Source organism: Cavia porcellus, unplaced genomic scaffold (genome assembly GCF_034190915.1).
Source record: "Cavia porcellus strain 051 isolate PalLab524CR breed Dunkin Hartley unplaced genomic scaffold, mCavPor4.1 scaffold_5, whole genome shotgun sequence".
NCBI classification, from domain to species: Eukaryota; Metazoa; Chordata; class Mammalia; order Rodentia; family Caviidae; genus Cavia; species Cavia porcellus.
In genome coordinates, this window is record NW_026947488.1 from 54256000 (window position 1) to 54275389 (window position 19390).

At 33.9% G+C, this 19390-nt stretch overlaps 1 protein-coding gene across 13 annotated transcripts in view; it reads left to right on the forward strand.

The window, feature by feature from the left end:
• Dock3 (dedicator of cytokinesis 3) overlaps nt 1-19390 on the forward strand; it is a 707026-nt gene that overhangs the window by 469185 nt on the left and 218451 nt on the right. For all 13 annotated transcript variants that reach the window (XM_063248927.1, XM_063248931.1, XM_063248928.1 and 10 more), the window contains 3 exons: nt 10961-11042; nt 14153-14213; nt 15516-15663. In XM_063248927.1, the coding sequence (XP_063104997.1) occupies nt 10961-11042; nt 14153-14213; nt 15516-15663 (291 nt within the window). The remainder of the gene's footprint in view (nt 1-10960; nt 11043-14152; nt 14214-15515; nt 15664-19390) is intronic.

A 19390-nucleotide genomic window follows, 5' to 3' on the forward strand; every position in this document is an offset into this window, starting at 1 on the left:
ATGGTATTGAAAAAATTGGCTCTCCACATGCCAGATACTGAAACTAGACCCATACCTATCACCATGCACTAAACTGAAGTCAAAATGGATTAAAGATCTAAATATTAAAATAGAAACACTAAATCTATTGGAAGACAAGATAGGTAGAAATCTTGGAGACATAGGGGTAGGCAAAGAATTCATGAACAAAATGCAAACGACATGGTAAATACTTCAAAGAATCAACAACTGGTATCTAATTTTATTAAATTAAACTGGTATCTAATTTTTACACTTTGAAAGAAATCACCAACAAAGTGAAAAGAAAACCCACAGAATGGGAAAGAATTTTAGACAACAATCCCTCAGACAAAGGACTTATATCCAGAACATACAAAGATTTGAAAAACATCAAGCCCCCAAATTCAAAGACTCTCTCCAAAAATGGGCATCTGAGATCAACACACATTTCTCAGATGAAGATATACAAATAGCAAATAAGTATATGAAGAAATGTTCACCATCACTGGTCATTTGAGAAATGCAAATTAAAATAGCATTGAGATTTCATCTCACTCCTGAAAGAATGGCTACCATCAAGAAATCAACTGATAACAAATGTTGGCAAGGCGGGGAAAAGGAACACTTCTTTACTGTTGGTGGGAGTGTAGACTGGTGCAACCATTATGGAAATCAGTATGGAGATTCCTCAAAAAGCTAGAATTGAAAGTTCCATTCACTGCAGCTATTCCCCTCCAGGGTATTTTCCCAGAAAAAATTGAAAAGGTCATGTCACAGTGATATATGTGCACCCATGTTTATAGCAGCAAAATTTGTAATAGCTAAATCCTGGAAATCCAAAACGCCCATCAACTACAGAATGGAAGAAAAACATGTGTTATTTTCATACAGTGCAATATTACTCAGCTATAAAAAGGATGATCTTTAGGCTTTTATAGGTAAATGGAGGCAAGTCGAGACTATCTTAAGTGAAATAAATCACACTCATTTATATATATATCACGTCTCTAGTGTAAAAAATAATAAAGGGAAGGAGTAATAAGATCCAAAGTGTATAATAGATAGTGTAATAATGAAAGAGAAGGAAAGTGCTCTAAAGGATATAACTGTATGTATGTGTAAGTATGTAAGATAGATAACCATACTACTAAATTTTTGTTAGTTTATCAAACAGAATGAATTGTACTGTCATTGTTTGATTGTCCACTTTTTATGCTTTGATTTTGTAACATGAACAATTATTTCTAAGATGACAATATGTAGTTTGTCAACCAGTGATTTCTTAGTGTTACTTTGTTTGAAATTCTGTAATATTTCTACCCTTTTTTTCGTTTTTTCCTCTAAACAGATAGCTGAGTTCAGGAAATCTGTTAGATTTGTGTAGAGCTGCTGTATTTAGAAGGCAGAGAGTATTAATTTGTTGCCAATATAGTACTTATTGAAATTATTTACTTTTCACAAATTAGAATGTGTTTGTTGAGATTATATGTATTATATTCCTCTTGTTTAGTTAAAACACATTGTATACCATATATATGTAAGACGTTGCTCCAGGTGTTAGAGATTCAGCAAAAAACAGGTCTAAGAAAATTCTCTTCTTGTGGTTTACATTCTAGTGTGGAGGAGACAGATGATAAATATGTATTATAAAACCAGCAACTGATAAATGTTTTGAAGAAATGAAAGCAATCAAGAACTACAGAAATAATTCATGGCCTGTTATAATTAAGTACATTAGTTAGGGTGATCTCTCTAAAAGATGACATGGATTCCTTAAGTTGTTAAAATACTGAAAGATCCTCAGAATTCCCTTCAACAAATCTGCCTCAGTTAATGAAATTGTTAAAGATTGCAATAACATGTAATTGGCCGCAAAAACTTATTTCTAGAAGCTACACAATCACTGAAACTCTCAGGCTTCACAATCATTAATCCACATATCCCAAACACTAGTCACTGGTACTCCAGAGGCATTCATAAGCCCTTAACCATAAATCAGATAGATTTCTAGTCACAGAATGCTCAGATACCACAGGACCACAATTAAATCACTGGACCTATGCAGGTGCCTATGTTACTGATCTGTTAATCTCTCATCCCAATACTGATACTCAGGTTTACTCCCTAGATTTCTTATTCTAGTCCTTTCGAGCCTGCCTATTCGAGTTTGATCCAATGATAAATAGCATTAGCGAAGCTTTGGAGTTTTAGAAATTGTCACATCCCCATTCTTCTGTAGCCATAGAACCAGAATAGGAATTTCTAGTAAGATCCCTCAGTTTTTAATAAGATCCCCAGTAAAGTTTGAGAAACAGAGCTGCAAATACTTCCTCTCTAATAATCTCAGTAACTGATGACTGCTAAGCCACTAGTTGCAGAATTCCCAGGTACTGAACCAACTGGTTACTCACTCATTTACAATAGGTCCATCTTTGTCCCTGAATTTGGCAGGCCCATGAATCACTGCATCTCTCAGTTGTATTCTAAAAGAAAAGAGGAGCACTACCAACGTGCTCCAAATGCTGCTTAACTTGGAAAGTCAATGGATATGTTCTCTAAAATGTTTTTAAGTGGTTTAGAACTGTGTGAACAATTGGAATGATAAATCTAGAGAGAAATGTCCAGGCCAGAGATTGAGGTGTCAGAATTTATTGTTGAAATCAGCAGTGTGTGTCAGATCACCAATAGGGAATATTTTAGTGAGTAAGTTGGGCTGAGGAAAGAACTAGGAATGGAAAGGGAGTAGGGAAGTAAAGGGCAAAGGAGTAGTCAGAAGGAAAATTAACAGAAGTCAACAAAAGAACTCTTAGGCCCCAAAATACAGAGGTAGCTTGTGTCCTACTTCTGTAGTCTCTGTTAGTAACCTGGCTTCCATGCTGCAGTCTAAGTAGTAATTTCAAACACTTGTAAGATTATGCTGCTTCCCGCAATTGAACTTTCAGGCCTTTTAAAGAAGGGAAAAGGTTGTATGTTTGTATGTATATTTATATATGTTCAAGATAGATAACTGTGATACCAATCTATGTTAGTTCATCAAAAAGAATAGTTTGTGCTTTCATTGTTTGATTGTGTGATCTTTTTTTCATGCCTGTATTTTGTAATCTGAATAACTACTTTGAAGATAATAGTACGCAATATATTACTCAGTGTTAAGCTTCTGCTATTTTGTTTTGAAATTCTGTATTGTCATTTTTATTCTTTATTTGTTTAAAAAAACCCACAGTGGTATTTTCCAAAAATTTTCTGAGCCTAAGATAAATTGAGATGCTTTCAGATGTATAGATTCTTATGCTCCTTCCAGGACTCCTCTTCCCTAGATACCCAGAATATCTGAGGAGACACCCAAAAACATGCATTTGGAACAAGTTGCTAGTACTCATGATATCTGAGTCCAGGTAGCCCTCATATAATTCTACACTGTTCTATGACACCTCTGAACCCCTCCACAACTCCCCAGAAGCCCCGAAAGTCAACCCTAAGTGACCTCATGTCACAAACTGCATCATATGTCTTGGCACTTTTTCTCCCCAGAGTCCCATTCTTGTATTACTACCCCTTACCAAACAACAAAAGCCAAGCAATCTTCCCAGAACCCTTTAAATACTTCTTTGAGACAGCCTACTTTCTTCTTGATAATCGTCTGTCAGCCCCATTCTATACAGTTATAGCATTCTTTCAATGTTTTGCAATTTTTGGTTTCTCTCCCACTAGACTCAGAACCTTGATGATATGGATTGTTTAATTTTTGTCTCCTTAATATTGGCTCAGTTTCTGAAAAATGATGGGAACTAGTGAATGTTTGTGAAAGAATAAAGGTGAGAGACACTGGCTTTGAATTGTATCAGTAGTCACAAAATATTCCTTGGAACCCTCAAGTGTCTAAGGGATAGGTATAGGGTAGAGGCCAAAGCAGAGAGAATTCCTTCCACTCCCATTGACCTCACCTCTGATTCAGCTAAAGTAAAACTGCTTTTTTAGTTTTCATATGTTGATGTACAGAGTAAGGTTTTGTTGAAAAGGTAGAGAAAGCTAATTTTAAAGATAAATTTGGAAATGCTATTACTGGACCCTGGTTTCCCTTTTTGAAACTTCTTTGTGCATCTTTGCTCTCTGTTCCTAAAACAAAATAGGAAAACCTGAAGAACTTGCAAAATAAAGCTAAGTCATCTAAACTGGAAAATGAATCTGTGAGAGGATGTTAGAGTTTTCCTTATCTGTTGGTTTGTACAGCATAGTGTAACCTGGGGGCTATTTACCTGTTTTCAGATACCTGGAGGTTATGAGAGAGATGCTAAAAAGTTTGCACCCATCTCCAGGCAAAGCAAAATGAGAAACATAAAAATTAGATTGAAAGAGTTGGGGGAATTTCTCTGATTTTATTTAAAGAAACTATCTTTATTTCTAAAACAGAATCTTAAGAGAAGACTCCCTATTAGGATAAAAGACTCTGCCTTTGCCTGAGTCCCTGACATAGGCTGGCATTTCATTGGCAGTCACCAAACATTTGCTGAAGAAATGCATAAACAGCCATGAGTAGAGAAATGTGTGAAATGCAATGCCTCCCAGTGATTATAATGCTTATAAAACTTGTTAAGTCTCTGACCTTAGCCAGGCATGGCGGTACATGTCTGTAATCCCAGTACACAGGTGACTCAGGAGAATCACTGTATTTTCAAGACCAGCCTGAGCTACAATAGTGACTTCAAGGCAAGCCTGAACTACATAGAAAAACTGTCTTAAAAAGCAAACTAACAAAAATAGCAAATGATCTTAATATTTAGATACCATTAGACTTGTCACAGATTCAAATAATGGAATTCATTTGTAAGAACTACCTCAATAATACAAAATTAATGTAATTTTATATACTGTGTTCATAGTTCATCATTATAAAGATAACTAAATGTAAAGTAGTTCTTTTATAACACAACTTACTAAAGAAAAGGTATTAATCTCTTTTTCTCTTGAAAGAACAAACAGTAAGTTAAAAAGGATTTCTCATACATATTATTTTAAAAAAAGAAAGACTTGTTGCGCTCATATGGAAGTATGGGTGTTTGTAAAATCTCTGAAGTGCATTTAACTTTGTAGTTCCTTTTACAACTTTGGGGAGTATGAGTAGTTGCTACAGCACTAATTTACAAATAGATTCAATCAGGATTTATCTCTCTGATTCTCTGGACTCTGTTACTGTACACAAAAGTGAATTATGGAATTATGGAATAATTATCATCACTATTGGTATGTAAAACATTTAACATGTTAAGTCTCTGAAAAGTACTACAGGGTGGAAATCTGTGTTTCCCCACAATATTTTCCAACAGTATTTCACAATTTCTGTTGCAGATTAGTTGTTGCCAAATGGTGGGAACAGCCATTTGTTTTCAAATACTTTAAATATTAATGAAAAAGTGTTTATTTTTCATACAAATTAGAGAATCTGACAAAATAGTGAATAATTAGATGTATGTCAAAAGCCCTCTGAAATGAAAAAAAAGTTAGACATATCAGGTGAAACCAGAAGCATAAAAAGGCTCTAAGAAGTATGAAACTCAAGTGGTATTATGAGAACTAAACTGAACAGCTTTCCTTCGCTGTTAAGAAAGACATTCATAAGTTCTGACATGACGAGCAACCTTATTCACCTAGATATTTTGCTTATCTACCCTTTTTATTCTTGTACTGGAGCTTCATATAACCCTTCTAAATAGTACCCTTCTCTATGAGTAGCTATGAATGACAGCCTTCTTGGTAGATGACTGCCCTGAAGAGTCACAGAGACTTGTAGTGTGGTAGTTGGAGCAGTTGTATGTATTCTTTCCAAATAAGAGTGTAGAAGTTGTGCTTATGTCTCTTGAGAAATGATAAGCTACTTAAAATTACTTTTATGTTTACATACCCATGAAGATTATTATCAGGTTAACAACTAGTTGGGTAATTGTTATGTGTATGGTATACAAATTAGTATACAATAGCTGCTTTAACAAATAGATAAATGTATGCCAGGCATGCTGGCACATGCCTGTAATCCCAGTACTTAGGAGAGAGAGACATGAGGATCATTGCAAGTTGAAGATCAGCCTGTGCTCAAAGTAAGCTCAAGGTTAGTCTGAACTGCAAAGCAAGTCTCTGTCTCTAAAAGACAAAAACAAACAAAAAAAACAAACATAAGTGTATACAACATGAGGAAATTATAAATGGTTAAGGAGATGGAAATTCTAATTACCCTGATTATATATTATATATGTATATAGTTATCACACTATATCCCAAAAATATGTATAATCAAAAAATAAAAATTTTAAAGAAATATTATCCAGCCTGTTTATGGTAACCTTCTTTAGAAAATTTCTGCTTTTATTTAGCATACATTGAGCATCTTTTATAGGTTCAGACTCTTGTAAGTGCTAAAAATATATCAGAAGACATATCTACCTACCATTAGAAAACCAGTTTGTGCCAAGTGCTGTAAAGAAAAAAGTTAAGTAATAGGGAGGGGAGGAAGAGTACTACTCTTGCTAATGTTTTTAAAATTGGCCTTTCAGGGAAACTGGCATTTGAGCTAGGACCTGAAGCACATCATGAGCCAACCACTTGAATTAAAACAGCAGCCTTTCAGAAACCAATAGCAAATGGTTGATTTTCTCAGCACTATTTGTTAAATATATATCTTTCTTCCAACATATATTCTGACCCTTTTGCCAAAGATTAGATAGCTGAATGAGTCTAGGGATGTTCTTATATCCTCTGTTCTGTTGCAATGAACTACATGTCTGTTTTGTACCAATATCATGACATTTTTTATCATTGTTGCTTTGTAGTATAACTTGAAGTCAACCAGGTGTTGTGATGCCTCCTGCTTTGCCTAGGATTGCTTTTGCTATCTTGGGTCTCTTCCACTTGTACTAATTTCGTAAAAAGAGGTAATAGCACATATAAAGCACATACAGAGATCCTAAAACCAAGAGCAAACTTGGCATGTTCCAAATTCTGGTATCTGGGAAACCAGTGTGCATGTGGTGAGCAGTAAGCAAAAAGGTGTTGTGTGAGGTAAGATGGGACAACAAAAATAAGCCAAGTGTTCATACAAAGTCTTGCAATTTGGAAGGAAGTTTACATGTGATTAAATAACAAGAGTAGCTCCTTGAAGACCTAAAAAGCCTTCATCATCCTGTAATGATCTGATTAGTTCTATAATGTCCAGTATATACTCAATGTGTGTGACGATGGGGACAACTATTGGGAAGAAAACTAGAGACAATAAGATAGACAGTGAAGATGGACTTGCTTTGAAATCTGTTTCTTTAAATTGTTTCCTTATAAACTATTTTGTTCTGTTTTGCTATGTTTAATCTTACTCCCTTTAATATAAAAAACAAGTGTGTAGGACTTATAACCATATTACTAAGTTCTTGTTGGATCGTTGAGCAGAACTGCTTGCAGTGTCATTGTTTGAATATCACTTTGTATGCTTTAATTTTGTAACTCGAGGAACTATTTCTAAGATGACGGTATGTAACTTACCGACTGGTGATGTCTTACTGTTTATTTTTCTGAAATTCTGTATTGTTTCTACCCTTTTTCTGTTTTTTTTTTCTTTAAATAAAATTTAAAAAAAAAATAACAAGAGTGGCATACCAAATGATTTATTGTTGATTGTTACAACAGCTTTAGGAGATATACTTCATACAGCATACAGTTCACTCATTCAGAGGGTACAATTTGATATATGTTAGTGTAGAGCCATGCAGCCAACACTGGACAGTAATTGGATTTTAAAACTTTTCATCACCCTGAAAAGGAATCGCATAGCCGTTAATAGTCACACACACCCTCCCCTGTTGCCCTAGGCATTCACTGAGCTACTTTCACTTTCCGTAGATTTCCTGTTGTACATGTTTCATAAAAATTGAATTATACAATGTGTGGCCTTTGTAACTAGTTTATCTCACATAGCACAGTTTTTTCAACGTTAATCAATGTTGTAGCAAGTATCAACATTTCACTCCTTTTATGACTGAATAATAATGTATAACTATACCTACCTACCACATTCTATTTACTCATCTGTCATTGACAGATATTTTGGTTATTTTCACCAGATAGCTGTTAATAATGCTGTAGTGAATTTGCATGTACAGATCTGTTTGTGTGACCACAAATAAATGTTTTTGTATGTATTACATCTTTTTTGAAGTTAGGTCTGTTGAATATAATTTATACATAACAGGGTGAAACTCCTTACACAATTCACTGAGTTTTGACAAACCTATATAGTTGTGAAACAGTAGTCACAGTTAAAAAATACAACATTTTATTCCCTCCAAAAAGTTTCCCATCCTTCTTCCTTAACTTGAGCAACTCCTGATCTAATCTCCATACCTAGAATTGTGCCTTTTTCAGAATGTAAGATAAATGAAGACATATAAGTTTTTTTTTGTGACTAGCTTCTTTCATTTAAGTGCTTTTGAGGTTAATTTATATTATATATCTCAGAAATTTTTTGTCTTTTGTTGTTATTGAATAATGATATTTCATTATATGGGCTATTTATCCCTTGGTGAACATCCATGTGGTTTATAGTTTTGGCTATTATGAATAAAACTGCTGTACACATTTATATATGAGTATTTTGTGGATATAGGTTTTAATTTTTCCTGATTAAATACCTAAGTATAAAATTACTGTTATTTATGAAGTGTATGTTTAATAAGAAGCTATCAAACTGTTTTCCAAAATAGCTATTCCATTTTGCATTCCCACCAAAATTTTAAGAACATTCTACTTGCTTTATATTCTTACCAGTTCTTGGTATATTCAGTTTTTAATTCTAATCCTTCTAGTAGTGGGCATGCAGTGGTATATCACTGTATTTTTAATTTGCATTTCTTTAATTACTAAATGATATCTTGTGCTGCTTTTCTATACCTGTAGTTCTTTGGTAAATAGTCTGTTCAAATCTTATTCCCATTTTTATTGAATTACTCCATATTATTGAATTGAATTATTTGTATGTTCTCAGTAAATACAATTTTTTCTTAGATGAATATTTTCTAAATATTTTTCCCAGTCATTTCATTTTCCTAGCAATGTCTTTAAAATGGAAATGTTTTAAATCCTGATAAAGATCAATTTTTTTGGTGACTCACTTGCTTAGTAATCCCAGTCCACAAAGACATAGTTTTCTACTATATGCTAAAAATGAAAACACAAAAGTGAACACTGTATCCAAGGTACTTCATTTTTCTCCTGTCATTTCTTGTTGTTTTACAGTTTTAGCTTTTGTATTTAAGTCCCTGATGCATTCCAGTTAATTTTTTGGGGGGTGGGAGGGTTACCGGGGATCGAACTCAACGACCTCACGCTTTCCAGGCAGGCGCTTATGCCTCTGAGCTAAATCCCCAGCCCTCCAGTTAATTTTTTATAGAAAAGTCAAGGTTCTGGTTTTTTCGTATGGGTTGTTCAGCATATTGAAATGTTGTTTATCTTATTGAATTACCTTGACACCTTTATTGATTGTCAGTTAACTATTGGGTACATGTGGGTCATCCTGTCATTTAACAAGAACCTTTCTCAACTCAAACTATACTTCCACCTTTTCACAACTAACTGTGATAGGCTCACTCTGCTTCCTCACTACTTCTCACACTACTTCTCTACCATTCCGTTAGAATAGTTCTTGCTAGAGTCATCAATAATCACTATTCTAACATTTAGTGGACACAACTTTGTCAGACTATCATCTTTTTAATTTTTCTTTTGTTTTCCTTTTTGTTTCTAGTTACCTGCTTTGCTAGTTATTTTGCACATTTCTTAAATGTCAGTGCCTTTGGGGTTCTGATCATCCTTTTTTTTTTTTTCCTGAACACATTACTTGCTTATTCTCATCTTCTCCCCTAGATAAAGAATCTCAAATATATATGGCCCTAATATTTTGACATTCATATCTATGTGTCTCATTTCTTATCAAGGCCATAAGCCCTATAAAAAACTTTATACTTTGTTTATGTTTGTGTTTCCATGTTTAGCATATAGAATTTAATACCTGTTTATCAATTAAATGAACAAATGAATGCATAAAGTAAGCTATGTGATAGATATAATTCTAATATAGTATTTTAATATCAGCCTTTTAGTGATATCACATATATTCAGTACATATGACTGAGGATGCAGGGAATTAAACTTCTTTTAGAATTACGTATTTTGTCTTCACCTAAGATTCTGTTTTCTTGTTACAGTTAGTAAGGAACCTTAGGATAAAGAGATGGGAACGAAATTTTGGGTAGGGACATGAAGGAGATGAGAGATCAAGGAGATATTTCTTTAAATGGTACCAATACTGTTATAAGCATTTCTTAATACTTCAATAATTGCATTCAAGAAATGCTTATATTATTTGAGAAATAAATACTTAGTGCCTTAAATTCTTTGCAATTTTGGATATGATAGATCATTTTTCAATATTTCACTCAAGTCTTTGTACCTATAATATTTTTTCTTAGCTCTAAAATGATTTCCCAGTGTTATATGAAGAAAGATGTAAATTGGGTAATACAGATTCTTTCAAGTTTAGTACAGTGAATATTTTTATGATGATCTGAGTACTTATATCAAAGAATACACATGCTTGTTAATGGGTATTGCATCTTATCAAGTGCTTTGTGGGAACCTGGAAGAAATGTAAGACACAGCGCTCACTGCTGCCCTAGGAAACACATAACTTTGGAGAGAAAAGACGCAGCCCCAGCTGGAAAGTAAACAGCAACATCTGTCACACAATTTGGAGTGTCCATTGTGTATCACTTGGCACAAAAAATAGGGGGTCCTGCCAGTAGACATGTGTTTTGGACTTTACCTATCATTATAAGCTGTTATATATTTGGGATTTTCTGTATATTCTCTTTTTATTTGTTTTAAAATACGTAGTTCCTGAAGTTTTCTCTTTCCTACGTTGCAGTGAGCGATTTCTGGTACGACTGAACAAGAATGGTGGGCCCAGGAACCCAGAGAAGATAGAACGAATGTGTGCCCTTTTTACAGTATGTTCAAGTTTTCTTTCCCTTTTTTGTTGTTGACACTACCCAGGGGCCTACCGTGTAGATACTATCACTCTGGAAACGAATATTTATTCTTATCCCCCCGCCCTTCTTCTCCAAACACACATTGGAGAGCCTGGGACTTGATTTATGTTTCTTTTAGGCAGGGTTTTTTTTTTTTTTGTCTTTTTGAAATAGGGGTTTACTGTGCAAATCAGGCTGGTTTGAACTCACAGTGATCCTCCTGCCTCAACCTCCTGAGTGCTGGGATTACAAATGTATCCCACCCCACCTGGCTGTATCAGATTCTAATGAAATATTTATAAGGAACTGAAATTAGCTGTGATTTTAAACTGAATTTTTGTTAAAGAAAATTGAAGTACCTAAGCTGTTTGACATAAAATCTGACTTATTGCTAATCTGACTTACACAAAAGTCTGTCTTACTAGTCTTAGCCAAGGCCACTAGTAGTTTCTCTGATGTGTAATTATGGTTTCTTCTAAAGACATCCACCAAATCTGTAGCTCAGAAGTCTGGTAGTAAGTTCATATAAAGTGAAACAAACTAAATAGTCCTATTCCAAATACCACATGGAGGGTCTTGTTTTTTCTGCTGTAATCTGTACTTTAGGTTTGGGGTTTTGTTTCGTTTTGGATTACCCATGATGTTGTTCATGGTGTCTGCAATCATGGGCCCTAACTCAGAGAAGGCTTGGTAATTTGTTTATTGAAAAGTGCTAAACTTCACAATACCACATTGCCATGTAGTCTCCAAGTAAGTTCTGATTAGTTTTTTCACCCAATTAAATAACTATCTGGCTTTTCTTGAGTTATTTTTTTTGCTTAAGAAGAAGGCAAGAGTGTGTTACAGTTTTAAACCAGTTTTGACCACTGTGAATTCTTTTATCTGTTTCATGCATCAAAGATGCATCAAAACCCCTTGAGCTCAAGATATGATAGTCTTACAATGTCACTGACCTTGTTTATGGTATATGATTGATAGGAGATAGATACCTTAAAGTTTGCATTGTGCCTCTTAAAAACAAATATTTATCTGATGATCTACTCTGTCACCTTCTTTGAAAGCTAAAATTGAATTTGTCACCTAAGTTTGTTTCGTTTACTGCAACAGTCTTTGAAGTGTCAATGATGTTGTATAATCAAAAATTACTTTTAAAGAAGTAACTTTTATTGAAAATATTTCAGATATACAGAAAGATTTATAAATACGGCTAAGCTGAAATAATATTTTATCCACTTTTGAGCTTAGGAGATAACCCAGGCTTAGGAAATAATACAAGAAGAAAGAGCAGAAGAACCAAACTTGTAAAGATAGTGAAGGGAGTTAAGCTGGTTTAATCTGGGAAGACTGATGTTGTTTCTCTTCTCTGAGACGAGAACGAAGGCAAAAATCCAGATTGTAATTTATGGAATTTAGGTTCAACTATTGAGTGAGAGCTTCTTCCCACCTTGATTTTACAAATTCTAGTGTTTTAATATGAATAGCCACACTTAGTGCTTAGTTTTGAAAAGCACGTGTTTGATAACCCTATGGTATCTATGTTTAACCATGCAGTTACATTTAATAAGATAAATTTACATTGAAATTATATGGAACCTACAAATAATTTTACTAAAAATTTTTCTTGCATTAATTATTGTGGTTTTATGTTTACTGATCTCACATAAATACCATTGTGAATTCTGAGTACCATATATAAGATAAAGATAAGGTAGCCAAAGGTAGTCCTTACCTAGCCACTTGGAAAACAGCATAAACTATACTTAAGTCTTCATCTTTTTGTTTACTCAGCCAGAGTTAAGGGAAAAGTCCCTTGTGTTCTTATGTGTACCCTGCCAGATAAGTGTTTGGTAATCTTTAGTAACTCATTTGAGTTGTCTCGGTCTATTGAAGTTGATAATTTTATTAGTCATTTGATGGTTTGGATTGATACAATCTATGTAGAAGGAACCATTTCATCTTGAAATGTATCAAGTCTTTCTACATCTTTCAGTAATAGATATTATTGCTCCCTTTTCCTGCTTTATTGAAGAGACATAAACATCTAGGATCAACCAAAAGATGAAAGTTGGAAAGAAATGGAACTAAAGGGCCCTTTCCTACAAGCAGAAGGGAAACCATGGGAACCTGTCCCATTAAGGACAAAGGTCACACCATCAGTAGTCACTAGATTATAGTTATGGCTGGGAGTAAACAGCGAATTAATGGTCCAGAAGACAATCTGAAACAATATATGAAAGAAAATCATATTACTTCTCTTGTAATACACTAAATAAAATATAAGTAAACAAACATTTTATTTTAGAGACACGGTATAACTATAATACCCAGACTGTCCTCAAATTTGCAATCCTTTTGCCTCAGCCTCCTGAGTAGCTGGGATTACTCCACCATGCCCAGCCAAACATTCTATTTCAAAATGTATTAGAAACATGAATACTTACATATAAGAATGATTTTTGTGACTGTTTGGTTTAAATTTTTTCTAATTTTGTATCAGATTAAGCCCTTAATTTCTATATCAGATGAAGCCCTTAAATGTTTCCAATAAAGTTACTTAGAACTTTATAATTTAGTACAAATAATAAATGTCTAAATTTAGAAACAGGTATAATTATCAAGACCAAATTAATCATTTATTAAAGAAACATACCTAGTGTCTAGTAATCAATTGTGTATTACACAATAAATAAATTAGTAGAGAAAAACTTCATGTTTGTCTAAAGAACTTGATGTTTTCTTTTTTCTGAACTGAACATGTATTTTGTTATTAACTGTTTTTACATGATGATAGAATAAATATGGGTTAAGGTAATATAAAGAATTCTAATATGAAGACTTTTTAAGTATTGGATTTGGTCTAAAAAGAGCTAGAAAAATACTGTCAATAAAATAAACTTCTAATGGCCTGTAATATCTAGACTTTCACTGAAATAGTGCTATAAACACTAAAAGCTGCTGTGTATGGTAATCTCCCTCCCAATTATATTTCCCAACTACAATGTATAATGCAAGCAAACCACTGTGCAGTTCAAAATAAAATTATTTTCTATGTATTCTTAGTCTGAATTTACTTTTTTTTCTTTTCTTAGGATCTGAGCAGCAAAGATATGAAGAGGGATTTATATATAGTTGCCCATGTAATCCGGATAGGTACTGTCCACCTTTATCCATTACCATGGCTAAGACTGGCCCAATTGGGATAAGTATCTCTTATGCCTGTGTTTTGTTTTCTTCTCAGACTTTTTCCAGTCTCAGAATTAGTCTAGCTTTTTTTAAAAGCTCTGTTAAGCTGGGTTTGATATTGAATTTTATTTTCTTACTTGAAACCTTCTGCTTCCTATTTGCTTTAGGACCCAAAATTTTTTAATGGTCTGTATTTGTGAAATCACAGTGCCTTCCCTCTGTACCTTCCTTCCCCTGAGAGATCTTACAGCACTTTGCCAGGGATGCAGATTTAATAGGTGGCACATGTGCTTTCTAGTAGTTTTTGTCTAAAATAAGTATCTAGGCAATTTCCCACAAAATTGGTTATTGTCATTTCTGCATAAAATGGATAACATCTCATTTTGATCCCAAATGACATGAAAAATAAGTGATATTCATTGTTCCATTGTTGTTTTTTTCCAGCCTTATTTTAAATTCAGGTTGGAACTTCTAGGGCTGTGACTAATCAAGTTTTCCTTTTTAGTTGGAGTTATGGCATACTTTGTACATTTTTCTCAAATGACATTTTTAATCCCTCACCAATAAAACTACTTTTGCTGTACTTTAAAAACATTTGTCGAGGTCCCAACATTTGTACATTCTTTTGTCACTGTTGGCATAGCCTTGGTAAACAGAAGAAGTAAGTACCCTTTCATTCACTTCTTGAAAGTGCCTTCACTCCTACAATGGTCTGGAATACCCTTAGCTACAGAATTTGGTTAGAAAAATACATTGTTTTCCTTATCTATTAAAAGTTTTACCCAGAAAACCAAAAGTATTGAACTTCTGTCCTTAATATACTTGTCAAGCATAAACATAAGATTTTTTTAAAAAAATTCATGAAGTTATTCTTTTATTTTCATGTGATTAACGAATGGACTGTTGAGACTGATTTAGAAATAAATAATAAGAGCCAGGTGTGGTGGCGCATGCCTGTAATCCCAGCACTTGGGAGGCTGAGGCAAGAGTATCACCATGAGTTCAAGACCAGCCTGGGATACACGAGTCCAAGGCCAACCTGAACTACATAGGGGGAGACCTTGTCTCAAAAAATAGATAAATAAATAAATGAATAAATAAAAAATAAGGATGGTTGACTATATGTGGTACAGAGGAGCTTTGACTTAGGCTTGTCCTGAATGATTCCCATCTGCAGTTTAGTCATCTCTCAAATTGCTATCGTGAAATCAGAAAATTCTGGAGAGAAACATTCAGTTCTCATTCTGACTGGTGTTTTCTGTGTTCAAGGGCGGATGCTTCTGAATGACTCCAAGAAAGGCCCCGCTCACCTGCATTACAGGCGACCCTATGGCTGTGCAGTCCTAAGCATCTTGGATGTCCTGCAGTCTCTCTCTGAATTAAAGGAAGAAAAAGATTTTGTTCTTAAGGTTTACACGTGAGTAATAGATGTTAGGAATGTTAGTAATCTGCAATATAAAACATCCCATGCTGCTCTGAGAACAGCAGTTTTCAAGTCTTGTAGATACTGAATAACCAAGATATAAAATAAGAAATGTTTTTATAAAAATTATTTTTATTTAAAAATTTTTATTAAAAATTTTTATATAAATTTTTATAAAAAATAAGCAGTTATTTTTATAAAATAAGGAGTTTTTAAAAAAAAAATAAAGACATTTTGATCATAGCTTTGACGTAGGGTTCAGGCGTCTTTATTTTTAATAATCTTCTTAAGTGATTCTGAAACAGCTGAATCTGAAACTGTCTATCCTAAAGTGAAAGTCCATAGTACACATTTTTATTCTTTCTAGAATATTCCTTTCTTCTCCAGAATGAAACAACCTTATTATATAGTTGTAGAAAATTGATTTCTCGTGTGTCTTAGCTGCATGTCTTCTGTGTCTAATTTTTTTTCCCATTAACTTTTTTTTTAAAGAGAGAAGAAAAAAAAGGACAAAAAATGCAATAAAAGGGTACAAATAATACAGTATTTCTAGAAAAAAATATATGCAGTAAGAAGTCACCAGTTACTAGGTTACATATTATCTTCCCAGAAACAGTTGTCCATATTACTAAATTAAAGCATATAAAGTGAACATTCATACAGTGAAATTGGAGATAGTTCCGTTCAATGATCCAACGAAAGCTCAGTAATACGGTTTTCCATCCTACACACTCGAACATACCTGCAGTTATATCCCTTAGTCCACCTTACTTTCCTCTCTTTTTTACAGTAACAATTAGACTTTTAGGGTTTCATTACTCTCACGGTTCTTATTACTTTCTTGAAGAGAATAAAACCAAATGCGACTAAGCAAAACAGTCAGTTAGAACAGAAGGATGGGCATAGCACGTGATGCAAAAATAGAATACCAGGTGATCAAAAGTGGTTACCATTGTGCCTCTTGCTATTTTTAAATTGAGTTGTCTATATCATCAAGTATAATACAATTGATCAAAACAGTACAGAACAAAACCAGTAAAACCTACACTGAGGACCTTACAGGACTTCAAAAAAAAGGATAATAGTCAATCCATATTGGGCATCATAGTATATCTTATTGCCTTCAAAGTGATTGCCTATACCTTCAAACTTGATACTATCAAACAAAATAGAATATAGAATAATCAGACAGAACAACATGGGGAGAGCAATACTGGGGTTCAAGTCAGGTTAATAGGACAACAAAAAAGTTACTATAATATGTCCCATTATTCTTTAATTTAGTTTTCCCTTAATTAAAAAAATGAGAGAAAATAGATTAATTTATTTTTAAATAGGGAGGAGATTGAGATAAGAGAGGACATTGTAATAGCACAACGCAGGGCAGAACCGAGCAATTCAAGCATCATTGTGTTTCACCACCAGATAATCTAACATAATAGTAGTCGCCATAGTGCCTCCTTCCTTAAATTATTTGAGTGTAACTTCGCATGCTATAATATCAAGCATATCTAGACAGTGTGAAGCCTTTCAAGAGAATGCAAGAATTACAGGGTATTTAGAACCTGCTAATAGAAAACGAACAATGGTTTCTATATTATCTCTTTGCCTATAAAGAATTTTGTTTAAACTATAGCATATAGTGAAATATAGTAAGATACAACATGTTAAAACCAGTGGAAACATGTATTACAGCTTGATGGGACTTCAAAACAAGATGATATTAAATCAGCACTAGCTTTTATGTTGTGTTGCTTTCTTAAAAATAGCTATTCGTGCTGTCATAGATACTAAAATCAAACAACCCAGGTTAAAATCATTGCAGTTAATGAGTGAAAACATTATATGGCTTCAAACCAATATGATTGGGATTCATAATTACCACATACTTCTATGTATTATTAACATTTCTTACACTAGGGAAACTATTCGATATTTATACATGTGAGTTTGATTTATTTCACTTATGAGTATGGTCTCAAGCTGGGTCCATTTATTTATAAATGTCTCAATGCGGTCATTCTTTATAGCTGAGTAGTACTCCATTGTATAAAAATACACAACTTTTTTTATCCATTCTTCAGTCAATGGACACTTATGTTGTTTCCAAGATCTGGCTGTTACAAATTGTGCTGCTATAAACATGGGTGCACATATATCACTGTGGTATGATGCTTTCAGTTCTTCTGGGAATATGCCTAGAAGTGGTATAGCTGGGTCATATGGGGCTTCCAGTCCTAGTTTTCTGAGAAATCTCTAGACTGACCTCCACAATGGTTGTACCAGTCTACACTCCCACCAACAGTGCAGGAGAGTTCCTTTTTCTCCACAGCCTCTCCAGCATTTGTTGTTGGTGGTTTTCTTGATCTTGGCCATTCTTTCAGGAGTAAGATGAAATCTCGATGTGGTTTTGATTTGCATTTCTCTAATGACCAATGATGATGAACATTTTTTCATATATTTGCCATTTGTATTTCTTCATCTGAGAATTGTTTATTCATCTCAGATGCCCATTTTGGATTGGGTCTTTGAATCTTGGGGTCTGATTTTTTTTAATTCTTTATATGTTTTAGATAGAAGTCCTTTGTCCGAAGGGCAGTTCACTAAGATTTTTTCCCAGTTTGTGGGTTTTCTTCTCACGATGCTGGAGATTTCTTTTGACGTGCAGAAACTTTTTAATAAGAGGTGATCCCAGTTATTGATTCTGGGAAGTATTTCCCGTGCGGTTTGAGTCCTGTTCATGAATTCTCTGGCTACTCCTATATTTTCAAGGTTTTTACCCAGTTTGTCTTCCAATAGATTTAGTGTTTCTGTTTTAATATTTAGATCTTTGATCCATTTAGATTTTATTTTAGTACATGGTGATAGGCAAGGGTCTAGTTTTAGTTTTCGACATATGGAGAGCCAGTTTTTCCAGCACCATTTATTAAAGAGACTGTCATTCTCCCAGTGAACATGTTTGGCCCCTTTATCGAAGATAAGGTGGTTAAGTGTGTTTGCAGTTGTGGTTGTATCTTCTAATCGATGCTACTGATCTTCGGCTCTGTTTTGGTTCCAGTACCATGTTGATTTTACCATGGTTGCTTTGTAGTATAATTTCAAGTCAGGGATTGTGATACCTCCTGCCTTGCCTTTGCTGCTTAGAACTGTCCTTGCTATTCTAGGTCTCTTCTCACTCCAGATGAATTTTAGGAGTGATTTCTTAAGTTCTGTGAGGTATGTTGATGGTATTTTTATCAGGATTGCATTGAATCTGTATAAAAGTTTTGGGAGAATGGCCATTTTCATAATATTTATTCTTCCTATCCATGAGCAAAGGATGTTTTTCCATCTTCTGAGATCATCTTCAATTTCATTTTTCAGTGTAATATAATTGTCCCTGTACAGGTCTTTCACTTCTTTCGTGAGAGTAATTCCTAGATATTTCATTTTTTTGGTTGCTACTGGGAAGGGTGTGGCTTCTCTTATTTCTCTTTCTGTGACTTTGTTATTAGTGTATAGGAATGCTATTGATTTTTGAGTATTGATTTTATAGCCAGCTATATTACTAAATTTATTTATTATATCTAGCAGTCTTTCAGTGGAGTTTTGGGGATCTTCTATATAGAGTATCATGTCATCTGCAAATAATGATAGCTTAACTTCTTCTTTTCCTATCTTTACACCTTTTATTTCTCTCTCTTGTCTAATTGCTCTGGCTAGTATTTCCAGTACTATATTA